The sequence below is a fragment of the Thermobia domestica genome, chromosome 10 (assembly GCF_964235325.1).
Source record: "Thermobia domestica chromosome 10, izTheDome1.hap1.1, whole genome shotgun sequence".
Lineage (NCBI taxonomy): Eukaryota > Metazoa > Arthropoda > Insecta > Zygentoma > Lepismatidae > Thermobia > Thermobia domestica.
In genome coordinates, this window is record NC_137463.1 from 225,604,712 (window position 1) to 225,630,699 (window position 25,988).

General features: G+C 36.2%; 1 protein-coding gene across 2 annotated transcripts in view; it reads right to left on the reverse strand.

Annotated features, from left to right (window-relative positions):
* Positions 1–25,988, reverse strand: part of LOC145663017 (phospholipid-transporting ATPase ABCA3-like) — a 373,059-nt gene that overhangs the window by 265,254 nt on the left and 81,817 nt on the right. For both annotated transcript variants that reach the window (XM_081729148.1, XM_081729149.1), the window contains 3 exons: positions 22,495–22,638; positions 19,144–19,363; positions 2,153–2,329 (listed from right to left, as the gene is read on the reverse strand). In XM_081729148.1, coding sequence (XP_081585274.1) covers positions 2,153–2,329; positions 19,144–19,363; positions 22,495–22,638 — 541 coding nt within the window. The remainder of the gene's footprint in view (positions 1–2,152; positions 2,330–19,143; positions 19,364–22,494; positions 22,639–25,988) is intronic.

Here is a 25,988-nt window from a genome sequence, read left to right on the forward strand (position 1 = left end):
GTCAAAGATAAGCGGAGAAATTGATCCTCAAATTGTGCGTTTTCATCTACATGATATGATAACTAAACATTTTTCAATGGCAGTGTAAAAAATCGTTTATAATGCAACATACTGCATATTTCCTTTGATATTTCCCAATGATTCACATTGCTTCGGGTTGTGACCAAGCACGATCAAGAGAATGGACAAAATTATATAAATATAGTTAGTGTAGTCATTCCTCCAAGAAATTACCGGATTTTCATGAAACATGGTATCATTGTGTTGCCTCCTGGAAAAGGTTCCGTGTTTATATATATATATTATAGTAATATTTCACACACACGTTGTTTCAATTATGAATAACAAATTCGAAAGGCAATAACAAACTTACGAAACGTATATATATTCAACCGTAATTTTATAAGTATTCATGTAATTAATACATTTAAATACGAAAGGCATTCTCAATTTGACACGTATATATATGTTGCGCCTATGTTCAAGCATAAACTCGATATAGATGTACTTATTGGCACAGATATATATTATATTTGTATATATTCTTCTGTTAAATTATGTAATCATTTAATTTGCTGAATTATAAATTTCACTCTCTTTTTTCTTCGTAAGCGCAATATTTTTTTATTGTTGTTTCTCATCATGTAGGAGGAAAAACGCGCCAAGAGACTCTACTTCGTCTACTGTGGTCGTAGAATGAATATAAGTGTGTTTCTTTTGAAAAACCTCTCACAGAAATATTACACACAAATAACGTTATTCTTGTCAGTAGATTGTGATTTCTAAGTAAAGTTGTTCTTTCGTCTTTCACTCCTGTTGTCTTCAGTTGCTTTCCATTTATATAATGATTTGTCACATAAAGAACGATGACAAATAATTATGTATTACTCTTTACTTTTTCTTTGGCATCTTTTCCTCACTAACGCTCCATAACATTAGAATTTTCTAAAAGCATAGATAACGCAGTGACTAGAACATTGATATTAAGCGCTTTTGTTGCTAATTGTATTGCCTCGTCACGCTTTTATTCCGATTATTATGTACGAGTTCTATATCTAAACCTTTAAGATTTTCCAGGTCATCACCAAAACTGAGATTAATTCGATATGTTCCTATCCATGGAACCATAAAATAAGACTGGTTTACTTGGGCAGAAAGCTTATACTGCAAGTACTTACTCGTGAGAAGAATATTGTGTCTGAAAATTCTTTATCAGTTGAAGGCAACTAGTGATATAATTAATAATCCTATTCGATGTATTCACCGAAACATGTGCTTATATCTTAGTACTTAATCATTGCAGCGAAAAGCTAGAAAATCAACAAGGAATGAAGATCGGTATGCAGTTTTCAAAATGTTGTTCTTACCAAATTTATATATATATATATATTATTTGAAGGTCACATGAATGAAAATCTCAGCTGCTACACTTAATGACACTCAACGCTATTATGTATACAGCCAGAACTTTGTCATATTAAAATAAAGAACTTTCGTTTACAGATAGAACTTCTTCATTTTACTATTCCCGTTATATGATACCGCATGGCATACTAAGTAACTGAAACCAAGACTTTGTAAATTTGTAAACGTCCTTTGATGTAATGGAAAATGTGAGTTAGACAATTGTTAAACCCGAACAATTGTTAAACCCGTACAAGAATTACCAATTACTTTTGTAGAAATCAGCATTGTATCAGAGGTAGTCACCGTAAGAAACAGCCTGGTAAGTTTCACCCAAACATTTGTATGATGTTACATACACTGCTCTGTAAACTATAATTTGGTACATAATGTTATAGTAATTACAATTAGTCACATAATTTTGATGGGATGAAATTCTGTCAATTTTCTCATTTCATTTTTAAGTGAAAAAACAAATAAATGGAAACCATGTATAACAAGGTCGGTGTACGTTAGATTATTTACAATACCTTAAGAATTTTTACATATATTTGCGGGAATTACACCGTAGAATATTTCAACTTTCAAAGCTATCGTAGCAATAACGACAGTGTTATATATACAATATTTTCGCATATTACTCTCGATACTGTTCCATGTAATTCGTCTCTGAAACTGTTTATGTCCCAATATGTTCGTTGTCAAGTCATATATTTATCTACTATATAGTACAATTCCAAAAACTTACCTACACTTTCCCACATCAACATAAGATACAGGGCCAATAGTAATGCTGGAGTAGGTACCAGAGATATTAACAATTTCATCATAAATCCAATTGATTTATATTCCCTAAAAATTTTCATATACGCTAGTACAGCAGGAGTAATATAAAGAACCATTGTAATTATCACTGTAAATAAAGCTGCAAGAAAAAAAAACATAGTTTCCAAAATACTCAACAAATAAAGCAGATTGGTACCATTGTAATAATGTTTCGTACGGGTACTGTCAACTGTCCACTTTTGGGTCTTCAATCACATTTGAATGTTTTTAATTCCGTATTTTGTAAAGTTCTAAATGCTTTCTGTTTAAAACAGTGTATATAATCAGAGCATATATGTAACGCAATCCACAAATCTTGTCGATAACCAAAATCTTGTTATGAAAATCAATACTTCAAGAATGTGTTACTATATTAGTTCAAGGTTTTACATTTATGCTCCAATGCTAAGGGAAATTGTAATCATAATGAACAAACTGCTGGAATGAAAAGATAGAGGAAGATGGAATCATCACGAGAAAACTCACCCACGCGGCTCGGCGTTTATCCACCACAAAGACATCTTGGCTCGAGCTAGGATTGAACCAGGAAACCCAGACACCAGAGATGAGCGCCCTCTCACTAAGCCACAATATTTATTAAAATGGTATATTTCATATCTGTTATTAGTGGCAAGCGAAATCCTTAGGGTTAGAATAGCAAAAGCTAATAATTAAAAAATAAACGAGATAATACATTTAAATTTATCGGTGATTTCAAATGTTGGTATCTAAGTGTCAAAAGCCCGTAACACTGCTTAATAAATATCCAATTATTCTGTTCTAACTTCAACTTTACGAACATGTATTCTTTACTAAACGGTTCCATAATAACAAGATTGCTTGCGCTGGTATATCTCTTACTACTTTACTTTATTCCGCAATTATATTGTCACACTTCATGGCAGTAGAGTGATGGCACTTAGTGGTTTTTGACCTACTGCGCATGCGCAAACTGTTCCGGTTCCTGTTCCAGTTTCGGTTTCTATTCCGATTCATTCCGTATTCCCGTACCTGTTCCGGCTCCCGCAGAGCAGACTACGCGCAACGAGTAGCCTTTTACACCACACGGAAACACGCATGCGCAGAAACATTAAACACAACAGCAAAACCATGACACTGCTGGTAGTGTTGTTTCAACCATTATATAACATCAAGGATGTACTCGTTCTCTTTTAAGAGCACTTTTTTGAATGGCAAAGATAAAAAATAACAGCAGCATTTAACAAGTCTGGTTATTCACACACACACAAACACACATACACACATACACTTGGTTGCTCTTGGGCATTTCCAATTAAGTACAATTTACAGGCATGCACAGAAAAATTACAGTTCCAACTCCCACTTCCGTTTCCGATTAAACACACCACCACCAGCAGCAGACTAAGATTATGACCACAGACTACAAAGGCTACAATAGGAGTATGAACACATATTCCAACTCCTATTGAACATAGTAAAGCAGTGGTTCACACACACACGCACACACACACACTTCGTAGCGCATGAGCAAACTGTTCCGGTTGCAGTACCAGTACTAGTTCCGGAGCAGACTACAAACTGTTCCGGTTCATGTTCCGGTTCCTGCTCCGAGTCGTGTTCCAGTGCCTCTTCCGGTTACCCCGGAGCAATGCGTAGCCTTTTACGACTATGAATATCACCGGACGACGCATGCGCAAAACATTACACACTACAGCAAGACTATGAACGACCATGACACTGCCAGTGATCTTTTTTCAGCCATTGTATAACATCAGGGATGTATCGTTCTCTTTTACGAGCAATTTTTGATGTAAAAAATGACTATGGGAATATAGTAGAGCAGACATTAAATAATAAAAAAAAAAACAGCTTTTAACAAAATAGCGTAAGTCTGGTTAGTCACACACATACACACTCAGACACACTTAATTCCGCTCCAGTGACCAACACACACACACACACACACACTTGATTCCTCATGAGCAGTAAAATTAAATCTCCAATTTAATAGACATTACACGCATGCGCAGAAAAATTACAGTTGCAACTACCATTTCCGGTTCCGATTAAACACACCACCACCAGCAGCAGACCACGGACTGCAAAGGTTATAACATAGGACTATGTACACACATTCCAACTCCTATTGAAAATTGATGAGCAGTGGTCCACTCCCCGTTTGCGTGTGTTTGCACGCACATAGTATTCAAACTCTTCCAGTTGCAGTGCCAGTTCCGGTCCCGAAGCAGACTACAAAACGAGTACCCTTTTACCACTGTGACCTATTGTGCAAGCTGTTCCGACTCAAGTTCCAGTACCAGTACCGGTTTCGGAGCAGATTACGCAATGAGTAGGCTATTACATCCCTTTTATGAACCGTTATTAAAGAGTGTGACATATTTTTCATTCCCTAAATAACATAGTACACACACTTGTTTACGAATGCGTAGTTCCAATTTAGTAGAAATTACAGTTTCAGACCTCCACTTCCGGTTCCGATTGAACACAGCAATAGCACCAGCAGACCATAGAAACAAAGGCTACAACAAATAACTATGAGCACATATTCCAACTACTATTGGACATAGTAGAGCAGTGGTTCGCTCCCGCTTGCGTGTGGTTTCCTTTCCAGCGCGCACACTCACACACACACACACACACCTGGTTTACGGAGCATTTTGTAGCGAATAAGTTACTGTTCCGACTCAAGTTGGAGTACAATTTCCGGTTCCGAATACGCAACACAGGACAAGCTGCACCCGACTACGAACATAGCAGACGTTTTAAGATTACGCAAGAAAGGCTATGGCACAATAGCAACATCCTACGCAACACATATTCTGGAAAGGCTATAACCACACGCAGAAATGAAGAAGCGGCCCTGAATAACATACAAAATCCATTCGTTTTACCCGTTCACTCTTCTACGACGAAAACAGTGAAGCCGAGATTAAAACACAACACAACACACAGAGCTCCTCCGTGGCTAAGCGGTTAGCATACGCGCCTTCGGCGTGGGAGACCCGGGTTCGATTCCCGGCGGGAGCTCATGTGGTTCGGATTCCACGTTAATCAGTAGGTCCACGTCTCATATAGCCTCGCTGCTGAACGGGACGTAAAACTCAAAATCAATCAATCAATCAACACAACACACACACACACACACACATACATACATACATACATAATATACATGGTTTACGGAGCACTTGGAGACGTATGTGCAGCTCCAATTTCGGTTGTAGCGATTTTTATAAGGCTATGACATATTTCTGCAATTCCTATTTACCATACCCGTGCCCACAAACTTTCTCCACCTAGAGTCGGATTTTCTGCTACAACAGGAGAACTGCAATTTGTAGCATGTGCCATACTCCCCGGGCACTGCACCTGTTCCATTCCTTGGAAACGCGATGGAATTTATGGCCTTCCAGAATGTTGACAGTAGGTCGTCGATGCTGATGGGAACCATTTTTGATGTCTTAGGTGACATATCGATGTTCCAAGTGGTCAACTTGAAGTCAAATATTTAATTGATTATAAATCGAGGTCCGTATATTTTGTGAACCGTTCCACATATTTAAAATTTAACTTTAATTTTAATACTAGGTCAGCACAGATTATGCACAAAAATGGTCAGCTCGAGGTCAAAGTTGTAAACCATTTGACATATTTAGATGATTTACAAAAGCGATCAGCTCGAGGTGAAAATGGGGTTTCAAAATTGCAATTGACAACCGCAGGGTCAGAATTAGCCTTACCGGTAGCGTTGGCAAGGTGAACCTCGTCGGAGGAACCGGAACAGGACTTAAATGTACAGGAATTGTATTTGAATGGACACACGTTTACAATTCGCTGTAATTACAAAAGTTTACTGCAGATAATAAAAGACAATTGTTTATTGCGTTGGTCCGGGCAGTTATAGAAGTTCCAGGTACGCGTGTGTTGCCAAGTCCTGAACAGAAAATACTTCATCATATACACTCCAAGTGTTCAAAGAGAATGTCATTAACGTATTTACGCAACAATTAATTGAAATGCATTACCGATTTTTTACTTTTAAAATCAATATACTAATTAAGCTTCTCATTGCAAGGTGGGAAAAGGAACAAAATGTTACTAAATTTGGTTCCAAATGGAGCCGAAATTAGTGGGCAAGAAATTATTTTCGTACCTATTTAATAACGAATCTAAAAACAAAATGTCAATATTTTCCCCAGTAATATTTATTGTCGAGCTGACCACTTTTTACATATTCTATGTGCCAACGTAATACCAAAATTGAAAACAGTACGTATACTTATTTGAAGCAAGAGATGTTGCTGCAACCGTTGTTTTTAATATTTTCCCAAGCTAAGAATTAAATATTTAAAATTATTTCTTTTTTGTTCATTTTTAAAACCATTCTACTAATTGAGCTTCTTACAGCAATGTCGTAAAAGAGAAAAAACGACACTAAATTTGATTTGAAAATGCCGCCGAAATTAGTGTTCCAGAAATTATTTTCGTACTTTTTAATGCAATTTTGTACTTGAGCCTAAATGCAATTTCCAAGCTTTACGTCCCCCGAATATTCGAATTAGCTAAATAAGGCGACATGAGAGGTGAAAGCGAACCAATGAGCCACCGCAGCTGTTATTTTTAATCTCTGCTCTACTATATTGCCATAGACGTTTTACACACCAATACGGGTAAGCATTGTATGTTATTTAGAGAATGATAAAAGTGGTCGTAAAAGGCTACAAAAATCAAATTGTCATAAAAGCGTGTATCACCCTTAAACTGTAAGGCCTAGGTAAAAGCAAATATGATAATCGTATTTAACATGTTCGAAAACCCTTATATACCGAGTTTCATCCAAATTGGTTAAAACTGAAATAAAAAGGGCGAATCCCACATAAACTATAAGACCTACGTAAAACAAATACGATATTCTTAATTAGCATGTTCGAAAACCTTTATAAACCGAGTTTCATCTAAATCGGCTAAAATTATCATACAAAGGGCGTAACCAACAAGCTATAAGACCTACGTAAAAACAAATATGGTATTCGTAATCACCATGTTCGAAGACCCCTATGTAACGAGTTTCATCCAAATCCGCTAAAATTGTCATTAGAGAGGGCATATCCCACATAAACTATAAGACCTACGTAAAAATAAATATCGTATTCGTAATCAGCATGTTCGAAATTCCCTATATAACGAGTTTCATCCAAATACGCTAAAATTGTCATAGAAAGCGCGAATCCCAATAAATTATAAGACCTACGTAAAAAAAATAAATATGGTATTCGTAATTAGCATGTTCGAAACCCCTATATACTGAATTTTATGTAAATTGGTTAACTTTGGAAAGCTGTATATACAAAGTTTTATCCAAATCGGTTATAATTGTTATAAAAGGCCGTACCCCATATAAACTACATTATACGTCATAGTCGCAACAGGCTGCAAAAACACCGTTGCCAATCGTGCTGCTCCAGTGTGTTATCGAATCGGAACTGTAATGCTTTTGCGCATGCCTGTTATTTTTACTAAATTGGAGCTGTAATTTTATTGGCCATGCGCTACCAAGTGCTTCGTGAACCATGAGTTTCTGTGAACCATGTGTGAAGTAGGTATGTGTGTGTGTGTTGTGTTTTAATCTCAGCTTCAATGTTTTCGTAGTAGAAGAGAGAACGAGTAAAACGAATGAACTTTGACGTTTTTCAGGCGCCACTTCTTCATTTCTGCATGTGGTCTTAGCGTCTAGAATATGTGTTGCGTACGATGTTGCTGTTGTGCCATGGCCTTTCTTGTACTCCAACTTGAGTCGGAACAGCTTGCTCATGCGCCACTAAATGCTCCATAAACCATGTCTGTCTGTGTGTGTGTGTCTATGTGTGAATGAAAAATAGGCGTCCTTTATAATGGTTCAAGAAAAGAGGTCGTAACAACCTACTCGTTGCGTAGTCTGCTCCGGGCGAACCGGTTCTGGTACTGGAACTTGAGTGGGAAGAGGAAAGGGAACAGTTTGCTCATGCGCGACAAAATGCTCCGTAAACCGTGTGTGTGTGTGCGTGAGCTGGAAAGGAAACCACACGCAAGCGGGAGCGAACCATTGCTCTACTATGTACAATAGCAGTTAGAATATGTGCTCATTGTCCTATGTTGTAGCCTTTGTTATCTGTAGTCTGCTGGTGGTATTGCTGTGTCCAATTGGAACCGGAAGTGGATGTCTGAAACTGTAATTTCTACTAAATTGGAAGTGCGCATGCGTAAACAAGTGTGTGTACTATGTTATTTAGGGAATGAGAAATATGTCACACTCTTTTATAACGGTTCAAAAAAGAGATGTAACACCCTAATCATTGCGTAATCTACTCCGAAACCGGTACTGGTACTGGAACTTGAGTCGGAACAGCTTGCACAATCGCTACAATAGGCCACAGTCGCAAAAGGGTACTCGTTTTGTAGTCTGTATCGGAACCGGAACTGGCATTGCAACTGGAACAGTTTGAATACTATGTGCGTGCAAACAGACGCAAACAGGGAACGAACCACTGCTCTACACTGTTAAATAGGAGTTGAAATGTGTGTTCATAGTCCTATGTTGTAACCGTTGTAGTCTGTGATCTGCTGCTGTTGGTGGTGTGTTTAATCGGAACCGGAAGTGGAACTGTAATTTTTCTGCGCATGCGTGTAATGTCTATTAAATTGAAGATTTAATTTCACTGCGCATGAGCAATCAAGTGTGTGTGCGTGTGTGTGTGACTAACCAGACGTATGCTATATTGTCAAAGGCTGTTGTTATTTTTTTTTATTTCTGCATGGCTGAAAAAACACTTCCGACAGTGTCATGGTCGTTCGTAGTCTTGCTGTAGTGTGTAATGTTTTGCGCATGCGTAAAATTAGAAATGCGCAAAAGCAACCAAGTGTGTAACCAGACTTGCTAATGCTGTTGTTATTTTTTAATCTTTGCCATTCAAAAAAGTGCTCGTAAAAGAGAACGAGTACATCCCTGATGTTATATGATGGTTGAAAAAACACTACCGGCAGTGTCATGGTTTTGCTGTTTTGTTTAATGTTTCTGCGCATGTGTGTTCTCGTGTGGTGTAAAAGGTTACTCGTTGCGCGTAGTCTGCTCTGGAGGAACCGGAACAGGTACTGGAACATGAATCGGAACAGGGGTCGGAACATGAATCGGAACGGAACTGGAAGAGGAACCGGAACAGTTTGCGCATGCGCAGTAGGTAAAAAAGCACCAAGCGCCACCACCCTATTCATTGCATCTCTTAGTATCTGTTATAAAATACATTTCTAATGTAAAGTGATTTTCTGACGATTCATTTGGGAGCGAGAAAGGTGCTAATTGTCTCCCTCTTTAGTAATGACTAATGAAAAAGATGAAATTACACAAATTGTCAGTTGAGAATCTTTGCTTTCTCAAAGTCAATGCTTGTAGTTAGAAGCCTATTTTCTTCTAAAAATTCAAAAGTGACTCTTTTATTCGAGTTTCTGTCCATTGAAGGTATTATTTTGTAGTTCAAATTGATAACTTTAACTTCAACTTCTTGTTTTTTCTCAGTTGAAGCCTTACCTATCCCTCTATTAAAGTCATCCTTGGAGCTAATTGCATAAGTTATTGGTTTTGCTTTATATTATAATGATACTACCTACATCAGGTTATTTTATATTTCTATTTTGCATATGAAACCGGCGTTGTTAACTAAGAACGCTAGAATAACACTAATATAGAAATTCTGGAGGTCCTTACATCAATAATCAAGAGAGGCGGAACGTGCAATGCACATCCAAACTACCTTACTGTCACACAAAACGACGATATTTATTTGTTTCTATTTGTTTTACATGTCGAGGCTATAAGAAGCATTATCTATCACCTAAGATGATAAAACATTTTAAGGCAATATTTTACAGTAAGAAAAAATCTAAAGTAAAACCTATAAAATTATTCTACAGTTTTAAAGAAACAGACTCTTACTTATACATACACAAAACATACAAATATTAAAGTGCAACAATATATTTTTGATATATATATTGTATAATATTTATACAATATATGTATTATATTGTATAATATTTAATACGTATTACAATATGTAATACAAATATCATATCCTTACAATTATTTGTCAAGATGTTTTATTGGCTTTTCTCATTTTGTGTACAATCAGTCCTGCTTTTATAAAAACAAATTCTAAGCTGCTCTTTCGAAAGGCAATACAGAGCTTGATTCACGTATCAAGGTTGAAAAAAAATTGCAATTACGACAGGTTGAAAGTATGTTTCAGGAATTGGTAGATATATGGAGCGAACTCCAAGTTGGCCGTTAGTACGTGATATTATGTTTGTATGATAGAAATCACTTAAAAATTAAGACATTTTAGAAGGTAAGAAGGATCCGTAAAAGAAAATGTTTTATGCAGCAGCATAAACAAATGAAATCACGTCTTCGTTGCATTTTCAGCCATTGTAGATTTTCAAAGAGTTGAGTTACATGGTTGGACAATTTTAAGTTAAAAAGAACATGTGTGCAAGCATTTTTGCCCCACTGCAAAATATTTTGTAATGTACATCAGCATAAGTTAAGGCGGTGTCAAAATACTCCAGATGTAGTACCATTAGAGTTCAATCAAGAGTTTTTTCTTGAACTGTGCTGGTAAAGAAAATAACTTGCTGAGGGAATGGAGAATTCCAAAAGCCTTTTCGCTCGATGTGTTAATTTGATCAGACCAAGTTAAATATGTGTTAAATATTACGCCAAGATTCCCCATAGAGGAAGAGAAGAAAATGCCTACTCGATCTAAATTTACATTGGGAACAAGTGATGCACCTAGTAACGTAGTCGTACGTTTGAAAACAACTAAATGACGATATTGATATGACAAGATTTCTATTTAAACAATGATCTACTGACCGTTTAGCCAAACTACTCCAATCACTGTTCATCTTTGTTATACATGTATCTATTTGCCTTGGTGAAGAAGAAATATGTAATTGAACGTCGTCCACACACGCGTTATACTTACAGTGTTTTAAAGATTGTGGTAAGTCATTAACATTAAGACAGAAAAGAAGAGGACTAAAACATTGCCTTGAGGAACCTCACAAGTGAGGTTCTGCTAACCGAAAACAAGTTGGCGACTATCACATGATGTTTTCGGTCGCATATAAATAATTTTGAATCCAGTTACTAGTTGAAGTAGAGAAAGTAAATTTCTGTACAAGTTTCTGCAGCAAAATATGGGTGTATTCCAGTAAGGCTAATATGGTTGTCTCCCTCTTGTTCAAAGCAGAGCGTATATCATCAGAAATACTGATAAGAACTGTGAAAGAGGTGTAAAGTTTACGAAACCCAGGTTTAAAAGTGTCTTAAATATAACCTTGAGGATGTTTCCATATTTGGTCACTTGCAATACATTGCAGAGTTTTTATATTGAAATAAAATGAAAATAGGTCTTAAGTGTCGGACATCCTTAATCTTGGGGAGAAGCAGATCTCGTGCTGTTTTCCCGAAAGCGGAGGAAGTGCTGATAGTAAGAGAAAGGTTAAATAAATGAGTAATTTGGACGATATTTTCTTGATAGAACTTATGTTTATTTCTTCTGCACCTACAGTAATGGATTTTACCTTATTCGCTTTCATTTTATCTTGTAGAGTAAGCGCATTCTTGAAAACTAGAGTTCGTGTAGTATTATCTATTTTTGTTATCACAGGAACTACAAATGGGCCATTTTGACCCCTCAACGTCATTCATCATCATTTAATTTGAACACTAATTGAAATATGCTAAACATACGACACCAATTTTCTTCTCTCTAATCGGTGTGATTATATCCTAAATATTATATTTCAAGTTTTCTTGGTTTTCTTTAAAAATGAAGATCTGCCTTGAACTACCACGGGAGTTACTTTGACACCTGCCTACTTATTTTGAAAATGAAATTGAAATCTGTGAGTTTTACGTCCCACGGTTATGCAGGCTAGGCTAAGGTAGACGGTGATGATGAGAAATGAATGAAAGGGAGGATTGAAACAAAATGGGAGGAAACGGAATAACCCTGAGAAAACCCACGCAGACTGTGTTTGTCCACCATAAAGTTCACTTCCTGAATAAAAAATGACTTTTTTATTTTTTTAAATACTATTTATATAGGTGTATGATAGGTGCCCCTGAAGAAATTGCGAACAGCCAATAATTTGTGGTGGTTGTTTGTTTTGAAGAACGAGTCTGACTGTTTGTAAATGATATAGTATTCAAGTTGTAAGCGACTTACAGCGGCGGAGTTTCTAGTACACTTACAGGATATTGATGATATGGCTTCTAGTGATGAAGATAGTAACAGCTGGATTGAAAAGGAAGACAAAGTAGAACTTGACAAAGAAGATTTTTCCAGCATTGATGACGATGTCCAATATACTGATTCTAATTCTAGTTATATTGATTCAAGTAAAGAATCTAAGCAAATGAATTCTTCTCAAATTATTGTCAGGCCTAGTGAAGTGGCTCCGGATCAGACTGTGTGGACGATAGCGGATGTAAACAACAAGACATGTGGAAGATTACAGAAACATAATATAGTTTGTATGAAACCAGGACCCATATCACTCGTTACGCGTAATATGGATGATGCTTGTACAAGTGTATTCAGACTGATTGTAACGGATACTCTGCTGCGAAATATACAGAAATTGAAGCCCGTCGAGTTTTACATGATCCTAACTGGTGAATTTATCTCGATGAGTTTGATGCACTTATTGCCTTGTTGTATTTCCGTGGAACAAGGAAGATGAATAATGTCTCTGGTCTGGAAAGCTTGGGCTGCAGCTTCTTTCGAAATGTCATGTCCAGAAACAGGTGTAAAGAAATATGAGATTTATAAGGTTTATCTCAAATCTACGACGAGCGAAAGACGTAAAACTGACAGCTTTTGCTTATTTTCTTATATTTGATATCAGTTGATTGAAAATTCCCGACGGTGTTACAATCCCGATACTTATTACACTATTGATGAGCTGCTCTATTCATGCTGTCCATTTATTCAGTTCATGGGTAGGAAGTCGGATAAATATGGCTTCCAATTTCGATGCTTGTTGCACTGAAGAACAAATTATTTCTAAATAGTCTTCCATATCTAGAAAAAGATGAGAAAAGACCAACGAACATCTCTCTTGCTGAATATGTCGTTCTAAATCTTGTGAAACCCTTAATAAACTCGGGATTTCATGCGATGTGGCACAACTGTTTTACGTATCTACATCTTGCAAGGGAGTTAAAAATTAACGGAATAAGTTTGCTTGGTACTATCCGAAGGAGCAGAAGGGAAATTCCAGCTTCAATACGCTCCCATAATAAAGCTTTGTACACCAAAGGCTACTCAAACCGTGGACGATATCATACCACATATCAATGCAAGAAGAAATACTGATATTGAGCACCCTTCACACTAACATATAGGTAATGGTCACGAAAAGAACGAACCTTAAAGTTTTGTTTTACAAGCAGCAGAAAATTGATGTAGACATTGTAGACTAGATGGGTCTTAAATATTCTGCCAAGGCTGTTAGAAGATGGCCGGTATAGCTCTTTTATATCCTACTTGATTTGACCTCAATAAACTTTTGTCTTGTATATACAAGAGTATTACCAACAGGAATATTAGCAGAGAGAACTTCCTTCTCAAGTTGGCTAAGGAACATCCTGAGAAAGTGATTCTAAAGCGTGTTTCGAAAGGTTTGAGATATTTTCTCAACGACTTCTACCAAAAAAGGAAATGCCAAATCGGGACATGTAGCGGAAACAAAACTCCCGATCAGTGCATTGAAATTTATACCTATATACCACAACATAATATTATTGTAAGAATTCAGATTTACTCATGAAACTTGTACACGTCTATATGCTCACATCTTATATTTTTAAATAAATGCGTAACCTATTGGTATAATAAATGTTCCCGAGTTTCTCTTTAAAAAGATTTCAAGTGTACATTTATGTACACATTGTGCAACATTTTGGGCGTGCAATATACCTGGTTAAGCCTGGTATGGATTTTAAGTATACTAACTTTTATATCTAGTCGTAGTCACATCAAGTCTTGGTTGCCAAAGAACGGCTAAATTCCAACCTAAAAAAATCTCTAAAACGCAAGGTGTCAAATTGACCCCTTTAGTAGTTCTTCTATACTTAATTTCCTCGTAGTTCTAGTGTTATTTATCTGTGACTTAGAGGTATCAATTCTAGGAAAGTAATTATTGAAATAATCGGCAGAGAAAGGTGTAACTACACGAGGCTTGCCTCTCGAAATGCCTTTTAATTACACCTATTTCTAAGAAATATATATTCCTCAATTTTATCATTCAAATTGCATAAATTTAATTTTCGCCATTATCACGACAAGCCATTAAATTTGGAATTCCTTTTGTAAACCAGGGCGATGCAGAATGAGAGACATGCGTATCTTTGAAGGGGACAGGAATATTCAAGAAGTGCAAAATTAACTCGAATTGGTCATTCGCGGCTGGAAAAGAATTCGTTAGATGCCAATGAAATAATGCAGCATCACGCAATATTGCTTCATTATTAATATTGGCTAAATCATTGTATAAAAGGACTTTCAGCTTGAACTTTGGAGTCTTAACGGAATAGCAAGCAAAGAGGAGACCATAACGCGAATTGTTAGGTACTGAAATTTGAAATGAAGAACTCCATTAATGTTATAATTCGAGATTAAATCGAGAAGTGAAAATGTAGGAGTATGAAACGTAGCTTCGAGAGGAGAGATAGCAATATTTAATGACGTAATATCTTTGCATGATGTTTCTGCATTACGCTCAGAGGACAATAAATCAAAGTTTATATCGCCAAGTATAAGACTAAGCATATAAAATGGTGAGATACGAGAAATATCTCCTACAAAAGATTTGAAAGATACTCCTGCTAGCGATGCATACAATCCAAAAGTAATTTTTGTTTCTCAATCCGTATTTCAAGGGTGATGTACTTAGATTCGAAGCTTACCATCTGATTGACAGAGAAGCTTTACCTCAATTTCATTTCGCAGGAGGATTGCAATCCCAACACCACGATTGTTAATTACATCGTTTCCGATAATTTTGAAGAAACTTAGCAATACCAGATCAGTAGAAAGAGTTTGTTTCAACCACGTTTCGAAAGCTAAATATTCCATGCACACGTCCAGGAATGAAAAAGAATTTTGAATCGTTATAATGCCTGACAAGGCTCTGCGCATTAATGTGTACTGCATTGAACGTTCGTAACTATGGTTTATTAAGTTTTGTTTGAAATGATTACTGTAATGTGTGGTAGAGACGGTACACGGGTTTTCTTTCTCCCTTCACTTTTTTATTATAAAAAATCTATACAAGTTTATGTATACAATACTACAAATGAGCAGATGTCTCTAACGATAATTCTTTCTCTATAAGTTGGGAACTCCTACCCAGAGGAACGCGGAGGTCTTAAGTTGATAGTTAGAAGTTGGGGATGTAGTTGATGGTTGTAGTTGGTGTAGTTGAAGGCCATGTAGTTGACGGAGGTAGCGTCTCGTGCACCAAGAGACGAATAGAACCTTTTACCCGTATCAGTACCGAGGTAGGTTAATTAGTATCCCCTGCTCAGTGCAGCACGGAGATTAGTAAGATAAGGGAGTGTCTCCCGTCCAGAGTAGCATGGAGAAAAAAGTAGGAATTGAGCAACTAGAACTGATGTCTTCTGGCTATTCTCATACTCATTTATGGTCGATTTTGGAGATGGTGCCTGTAGAGGGGCTGCAAGTATCTTAGTGGGTCTTCTTGTCCTCCTCGTATTTCTTCGTAGAAGGTACCTGTCGGATGCTTGTGATCCTTCCGGAGAAGCAGTAGTGTTGGTTATAAAGAAGAGTGTATTTTGCATTCGCAGCTGGGAAAAATTATTTGAAAGATTATTTTTAGAAGGCCAACATTGTACACATGAAAAACACTGGTAATACAGGCTGTATGGCATTGGACACACTGATTTCATGTACTGGTAACACTGGTAGCACCGACTGCAATGTATGGTGTGATAAGACAACACTGTAAAAGTTTGTGCTCGCGGTAAGAAAAGATCGGTGGTAGCAGATTTTGTCCACAATTTGTAAGCCAGGATCAACACTTGGTATCATTTCCTTCAAAGATTAGGATGTCGTTAGTTTAGTAAATATGAACATATATTCTGTATATTCTAGTATAACAAATGGTGGTGTTTGTTCTGGTTCCGATCAAGGAGCAGTAATAGTTTTAGATTTGGATTATATGTAGTTCTTTGAAGACGAGTCCGTTCATTGGTCAGACATTTATAAATATGAAGGACACTAATTATAATAGCCATAAAAATAATGGAATCAATAGTAGGAGCATACTGTAAAAATTTAAAAAGAAGCATTATTATATTTATGTGTTGCATATGAGGACCTTGCATAGGAAGCTAAGTAATATGCCAATAGCTAAGAGAAATAAGAGGATTAGTGCGCCGATGGTTAAGGTAGTCAAGGAGAAAGCGCTATAGAATTGGAATTTGTAGAAATGATCCTTTAATGCAGTTTGTTCTCGCTGGAATAGAGCCTGCATCGAGGTTAAAGATTCTTGAATAGTTTGGAAATTGTGAATAAAGTTGAGATCAAAGTTGTCAGGTAAAGTTCCTTGTTCTATTGTAAAATTAGTAGAATGTCTGGTAGGAAGGCTTAAAGTACCCATTTTAATAAATTTAAATTTTCTTTAATAGAAGAAGTGTGTCAAAGAGGAGTTGATGGCGTTCGCCACCATAATGTGATTGCGTTGTATGAAAACTTGCAACATAAGGGGAATTATATTATGTAGTGATATGTAGTGATCCATCCAATTTATGTAGTGATCCATCTCTTCTCTTTAGTGAGTATATTTTTTTAAAATATAAATTTATAAAGTTTATCCTCCTTTAGAAGGTGGTGCTTATACCTGGGATAAGGACAAAATCTCGCGGCTGAAACATCGCCGCCCAAAATCTCGCCAGCCAAAACCTCGCGGGACAAAATCTCGAAGGGCCAAAACCTCGCCGGGCAAAATCTCGCCTGGCCAAAACCTCGCCGCCCATAACCTCGCGGGACAAAATCTCGCCTGGCCAAAACCCCGCCGGGCCAAAACCTCGCCGCCCAAAACGTCGCGGGGCCAAAACCTCGCCTAGGCAAAACCTCGTCATCCAAAACCTCGCGCCCTAAAATATCGCCATACCCAAAATCTCGCCTGACCAAAATGTAAATGTTCCAACAGATGATAAGCATGAAAGTATAAAAGACGCTGTTTCAGAAGTATCACGGGTATTTGACCAAGTCCCGCGATACCATATGAAAATTCTATTTCTGTATTAGAGGATTTCAATGTGAAGATAGGGCGACAAGATGTTTTTAAGCTGGTTATAGGGAAAGAAAGTCTGCATAAGAAAAGTAATGACAACTAATGGGGTTAGTTTCGTGAACTTTGGAACATCCAAAAACTTAAAATTTTAACAAAAATCTAATAATATTTATGAAAGTATGAAATAATTATTGAGTTTTTACGACGTCCCTTGATTATGTCCTGTAGGTTAAAGGAGACGTAGATGACCAGGATGAAGGAAATGATCGAATAAAGAAAGTGGGAGGAAACGGGAATAACCCGAGAAAGCCCACGCACACGATGTTTTGTATCTTCTTCTTCTTCTTCTTCTTCTTATTATTATTATTATTATTATTTGTAATGTGGAATTTCATATTAAGAAACTCATTGGGTAAATTTTAAAGAAAAGTTTCATTCGCGGCGAGGTTTTGCCCACGCGATGTTTTGGGTGGCGAGGTTTTGGCAACGCGAGGTTTTGGCCCGGTGGGATTTTGTCCCGCGAGGTTTTGGGCGGCGAGGTTTTGGCCCGGCGAGGTTTTGGCCACGCGAGGTTTTGGCCCGGCGAGATTTTGTCCCGCGAGGTTTTGGCTGGCGAGATTTTGGGCGGCGATGTTTCGGCCGCGAGATTTTGTCCTTATCCCGGGTATAAACACCACCTTCTAAAGGAGGATAAACTTTATAAATTTATATTTTAAAAAAATATATTCACTAAAGAGAAGAGATGGATCACTACATAAATTGCTGAGTCGATCTAGGTAACATCAGATTTGGGATTATTTGAAGCGTGTCAGTAAGCATTAGAAGTCAAAGAGTTGTTTTCACATACGATTCTTTTTTATTTTAAGCATTTAAAAATGAAAACTGCAAGTGGTCGCTGCAAGACCATAGTGAAGCGTTCATGATGAGAACAAACGATACGATCAGCAATCGCATAGGCATGCCTTCACCAAAGGATAAGTGTAAAGCTGACGTGGTCAAAAAGAATCATAAATGTCTCAAACCTTCATTCTCGGTTGTCAAAACACGTGATTCCAAAGTAACAATAACTGACAGAAAAACATTAACTTATACAATACGTACAAGTAACGAATAAAATGATGCGGATATTTCAAAAAAATCCTTTTATATCTTTAGTTTTAAGATCTTTATACGGAAAGAAAGAAAACACTAACCTCGCAAAAGTTAGGAAAATTATTTATATCCACCTCTAGCAGAGAAAGAGATCCACTGTCCATTCTCTACCAAATCTTCCATATATATACGAGAATACCTGTGTCTCGTCATTTCGGTAATATAGCACCTATAGTAACTGTAAATTGTATATATTATTGTGGAAATATATATAATATTACACTACTGCAATTTGCAGTATTTACATCTAATTCGAATATTTCAACAGTATTTATGTATATATCATTAGGTAATATTTTAAACTTACATGCTTCTTAATTGTGTTTTATATAAGTTCACAATTAACCTACAATTATCAAAAGTTGACGCTATATCTGATTTAGGATGTTACATACTTACGCCTGAAAGGTAAGCAGCTGGAAGAAAAAGCGAAGTACCCATTATCAAAGTGATGTAGAAATGCTATAAGCAGCAAAATTCCGGCATCAGAATGTTTAAACACGTGTTGTTTAAATATTGGAACAAAGCAAATTATGTTAATAAAGCTTGGAATTGAGAAAAACATCATCCATCCTAACCAGAGTTCTCGAGATTTGAGACCCATCATTTTCATGAGTTCCTATCAAAAGAAACAAAGTAAATATCAGACGCTTTATCGGCATGAGTACCAATATGTATTGAAGAAAGTTTCAGGAAGGATAGTGCCATACACTATAGCACTTTTTAATGACTATAAAATTGATGTATACTTGACGATTCATAAAGAGTATATTCAATGATATTTTTTAAACTCTACTCAAACAAGTATTGTACCCTTCTCTTTTGTCTATGCTACGTTAATCACCATAATTATCAATACATTGTTCAACGAAAACTTTTTCATACGAGCATTTACTCAAGTACATATTGCACACCCGTGGTAGACTGTTACAAGTCAAAATTACACATTTGTGGGAACATGATTTTTAAAGTTTGTTATTCTACCAGAATGATTCCCTGGAATACTGGTATTTCTGCCATCTAAGGATTAACTTGTTTAGTTACGTTTATGCGAAAATACCACGAGGTAGAGCTCGCGTGTCCCTTTCTATTCTCTTTTCAGCGATGATAACTCAAAGTTTGCATATTTTGAGTTGTAACACTCTTCCAGCGGTTATTCGATATAATGATTGGAAATGATATATTTCCCCTAAGATTACTATATTTCAAGCAGAAGATATCTCTATATTACTTCTTGATTTTGTGCAGGCAATTTGCGATATATTTGAAGGATAACTATAATATAAACACTTTGGTAAAATACTGAGCTCCATATTCTCGCTTGGAAAAAATATAAAAGTGTTACTATAAATTCGTATGTAAATCTTTAGTTATGTGTTTAGTGAAAAGGGTGGTACTTAGCTATTTTCAATAAGGCATAGTTACTGTCCGGTACCAATGAGTACAACTTATGTCTTTAGAAGACTGTCGTTCCGTTGATTTGGAGATCTGCCACAGTTATGGTAAAAATTCCTTATTTATCAAGATAACAGAATTTCTTTCATAATGATTATAAATTGATTTACTGAGCTAACACTTTAGACCATCCAGTTCGTTTACGGTCTTCTAGATGACGACTGGACTTGAAACGTGCAATGGTTGAGTAGACAAACTTTCAGTAGTACTCGAAGTTGTGATGCAATCTCACGTAGCTTTTACCCTTCCTTGTGAAGTTTAATCATAACACTACGAGTGGCAAGACTTATTTCTGCTCTTCTTGCCAATTCTGTAAAAAATATTTAGAAAGAAGATAGTACTCTTTCTATCTTCTTTATGCGAGTGTTAACATTGCATTATCAGTAATACCTTTTTAACTATTTTACTTACCAGTAGGGCTATCATAACAAAGAAAGACATAACAGTTATTATGAAATGCAAAGAGCACAATGAAATTACAATATATATGTCAAAAAACATTGGACATCTATCCATCCCCATCTGAATTCGCTAAATCGTAAATCGCTAAAAAAAACAGCATCAATGTGTTAATGACTTTAATTATGTTTTTGTTTCCGAAAACTTCTATCATCCTTGTCGTCATATGAGAAGTTGACGTACCTAATAAATTTATTTCGTGGAGTCACTCTTTTCCACGAAATCCACAGAAGACCTGGGAATTTGTTTCTGTTTCTGAGCTTTTGGCCTTGGGTGTACATCAAGTTTTTGTCATTTGGTTAGTTGCTTAGTTGAATGTGTTTTGAACTTTGAATATATGACACAGTCTCCGATCAGCATTCACACTGTTAGATTGTAGTTATTTATTTAATCAGAAATTTAATATAAGGATTTGAGTTCCTTTGCTAGGTTAGGCTTAAGTACAGGGGGTAGACCAAAAAAAAAAAATCTAAAAACACTTCATACAGGACTTGTAAGTTTGGCCCTCCACTGTACAATGCGTGTTATGGTTGCGGATCGTTTTTTTGATTTCAATGTGACCTTCCTCTTCCGTCAGCAGTAACCAGTTCACCTGTGAGTGTGGCGGTGTGAAAGTGGTGCGGTAAAATGGGCGACCTGACAGACTTCCAAAGAGGTATAATCGTTGGTGCCCATCTGGTTGGAGCTTCAGTGGCAACAGTGGCGAACATTTTGCGGGTATCAAAAGACATTCTGTCCAATGTCGCGAGGGCATACACAATTCATGGGCAAACGACGTCTGCAAAGCACAACAGTGGTGGAAAGACAATCCTGTCAGATAGATAGCGGAGGGCATTAAAACGGATTGTAGCAGCTAAAGAGAAGACAACTACAATGGAAATTACGTCTGAACTAAATTCCGGCCTACAGAACCCGGTTTCATCGAAAACAGTACGACGGGAACTTCATAAAATGAAACTTCATGGCAGGGCCGTTATCGCCAAACCCCTTGACACAGCAGTAAATGTGAAGAGGCGTATTCAATGATGCAAGGACCACAAGGCGTGGACTCATGAGCAGTGGAAACACGTAATGTGGTCCGATTAATCGACCTTCACCTTGTTTATAACAACCGGTCGTGTTTACGTATGGAGAACACCGTCGCAGGCCTATAATACAAACTGTCTGCTCCCAACTGTAAAGCATGGGGGTGGCACTGTTACAGTATGGGCAGTGATATCGTGGTTTTCTGCATGTTCCATCATAGCCCTGCGTGGAATGATGAGTGCTAAGGCGTATGAGGCCATTTTGGGGGACCAGGTTCTACCCATGGTCCAAATATTGTTCCCTGATAGTGATGGCATCTACCAAGATGATTTGGCACCCTGTCACGCTGCCAAAACGGTGAAACCATGGTTTGATGAGCATGACCGGGAGCTATCACACCTTCCCTGGATCTCACAATCGCCAGATCTGAACATCATTGAGCCATTGTGGCTTGAGTTAGAAAGACGTGTTAGGTCTCATTACCCTTCACCAGCATCCCTTAAAGAACTGGAGCGTGTTTTGGAGGAACAATGGTACAAAATTCCACACACCACGATTCAGGTGCTGTATACGTCCATTCCACGTTCGATCCAAGATGTTTTGGACGCAAAAAGAGGCTCCGTACCACACTAGGTATTATTTTCACAGTTTTGCAAACGTTTTAGATTTTCTTTTCCCACCCCTGTATGTTTAAATTGTTGACCATTTGTTCTCGAGAACAACATCGTACAAGATTCTGCAATAAAAATTGTCAATAAATTATTTTATATAGTATAGGGAAGTATTTGAGTTAGAACAATGCGTACTTACCTTCAATCCCATTTCTCTATCACCAGATACTATTCCAACAAGAAAAAGCACAGGACATATATAGCCTAAAAAAGGTCCAATAAAAGCAGCTAAAAGTTGAGTCGTGCTTACAGCTGGGGGTGCTTGTCCTATATCCTGCTCTTTCTTAAGAAAAAAACAATTAGATTATATGATAAGACTGACTATAAATACACAAGATAGCATTATTATGGATGAACATAAAACAAGATACAGTACACAAACGAAACGTGAATAACTCAAAGAAGGAAATATGAGTGTTACATTATAATGAATATATAACGATCAGTTCATTTACACGGGAACTGTATCCTATCTTGAGTATTGTGAATGTAAAGAACTATGGATGTGTTTAAATGGTGGATGTTCTTTATGGCATTGGCTGAAGGTACTCTTCCTAATTTGAAGGAACGAAATTTATTTTACATGACTTTCCGCTGTTGGTTGAAGTTATCTTAGATGCAATCTGATTTATTACATTTTGGGCGTCTTTGGGGCTCTCTTTGTTCATTATACTAAAATCCAGAAGACAAATAAATGACATATTTTTTTATCTTACTTTTTTATGGCAAGATATGTAGTTTTCAGACATGACTTTGAGACAATGATAGCTTAAATGATTGTTTCTTATGAATTAAAAAAATAAAATATATTTGTGCTCGAATGAATTGAAATGAATGAATACGTTAAGGTTAAAGAAAGCTGACGTCACGTCACGAGATGACATTTTCGTGACTAGTTTCTGAATGAAGTACATTTAGAAAAACAATTTCGAGATCGTCAACTAGTTGTTAATAATACCACACACAAATCTTAGTTACAAGTTAACTATACATATTTATACTATAGTTTGGAAAGCAAACTACGAGCGTTCTCACTACTGTGTGAAGTTGTGTTACAACATAATAACTTTGTAACTATTCATAAATGATTTCGTTGTCTGTAGAAAATATTATTGATTGCTTATATATTATACGATATCATTATTGTAATGATATAACTATTGATCAATTATTGAATTTGCCAACTTGTACTGGAAAATTTTGATTCCGTATAGAAATAAAAATTTTAGTTTTGTTATTTGTGTCAATATGTTCTCTCAATAAACAATCTGTGTACAAATATGGTCTAAACTAATTTCTTTTAACCCTTTAATTGACAAACATTGATAGCATTACCATTAAACTATTTAGTTTGAATTTATGGTTGAACCATAATTTTCTGATCATAATTTCTTAATTTTTAAAGTATTTTTGAACTTTGGTTACAAAGTACAGGGGTTTATTTGAAACCAATATTACCATAAAAAAGATCTTATGTGTAGCTACTGAGCAACATTGCCCTATTATGGTGAAAAAAGAGCAAGAAACCACAAATAAAAGAATGAAAAAAGAACTTTCGCAGAACGTAGGAGATAAAGCTTGACGAAGAGTAGAAATATCTAAATAAGCGGCCTGCAAATCATATATATGAATATTGTATGAAAGCAATAATGCCAATCAAATGATCACTGAAGTTATAATTCGTGCAGATAACGTACGAATGCGATGTTGCTTGAGAGCAACACTGTTCAATAAAGGGTTAAATATTCAAACTCGTATCCAATAAATAAAGAAAAGCTAAAATAGAAAACATGTAAGTTGTTAGTATTTTTTCCTTCAACTTCGATCTATATTTATTTGTAAATTTTGTTTCAAAATTTCATTAACTTCGAATGCGCTACCGGAATATGTTAATGGATTTAAATATTATTCAAACACTGCTTTTAGTGCTCAAGTAATACATAAGATTTTGAGGTATTGCATTTGGAAAAAGGCTTACTTTAAAATATAAAAATTATGGTAAAAAAAAGTGCGTTTTTTAATATTTCGGCAAACTTTAGAGCACATGTGCACCTGAAAGAATGAAAACAATTTTATTTCTTTTATTACTCATTTTTAGTCTCCCCAATTCACAACTTTTCCGCAGTGTTACAACTTCAAAAATTATTTTGTGTTTTCTTTTCCGCCCACTCTATTACAGGGTAAAGGCAATAGAAGGAAACAGAAGATGTTCTTGAAAACACACTCACACTACATTTGTTAATCTCAATACCCACTTCGAGAAAACTGCGTTGGGGGAAATATCTCTTTGCCATGGATGGGGAGAAATGACGTAAGCATGATTAGCAAGGTGTTAATCTTATTTTCTCCCTAATATCAAGCTTTTGTTTTCTACATTATCTCACCCTTCTACCTATAATGTAGGTACCGTCAAATGTTTGTAAGGGTTACATCTCTTCTTTAGATTTTGGAATTTCCAAAAAGAACAAAAAGTACTAGATATTGCGATGAATTACGGTACATGTCAATGTATGATCCATAGATTCATCTTGTAGCCTTGGACCGCCATAAAATTATCAATAAGAATATTTTGGATAGAATTATTGTTTTTTTTTCATAAATTAAGGCCCTGTTATTATATGTTGCCCTATTAATGGACATTTTCATACACTTTGTTTAATAATATATGGGAAATATGCCTCACTCCCTAAATTTTAGCATGGTTGTATTGGTACATTCCTTAAATTTGAAATTGAGAAACATAACATGTTCATAAGTCCCCGGGTGCTAATATATGAAAAGTTATAAATTCCATCTTATCCGATTTCCATTTGATGGTATAAATGTTCAGAAATAAAAAAAAGCGAAGGTGCTTCTCTTTATACATTCTCTGAGTTGAGGATTCATCATGGCATTTTTTTAAGATAGGTAACTTTCACGTCAACTTTCTTTAACCCCTCAGTGCCGACTTATCTACGCAGGAGATGACTACATGCGTTTGACGATAGTAAGTTGCAGTGGAATTTGCATTGCATGTATAAGATGGTATATAACTTTTGAATTGTTTAATGTAAAATTTTCGGGTTGGAGTCTTTTGATTTTAAAGATAGTGCTTTGGGATTGTGAGTTAAGGGTACAATGTATAACCTTTCCATCCGTACCTTAAACACCTTTAAACCTTTATTTAATGATCTTTAAAAAAATTTTCATCCGTGCAGTTAAGGGGCAATTTAAATTTATGCATAAGTGAAGGGTTAATAAGAATGGACTATAGTGGTTCAACCTCAGAAATTTCAGTATTGTTGTATTGGCTCGTCATTTAAATTTGTCAATTACTATAAAAATAAAGAAATGATAAATGTTTCGCAAAAACAAGAGTTCATAGCTCTGTAAATTTTGGAGGTTCCTTTTATAAACTAAAATACTATAAAATCACTAAAACTATTTTGTAGTTTGTACTATGATGATTAACTCACTAATTATGAACTATATAATAGTAGAATATTTAGAATATGTCGGTCGCCAGATTGGACATATTCTCGTTCTCGAAATTTAGGAGTCAGTAGTAAGTATGCGTTATTAGGCACGTACTGAAAATGCTTTACTAATATTTAAAAAATATTGTTTCAATGAGATATGGATTATTTGAGTTTG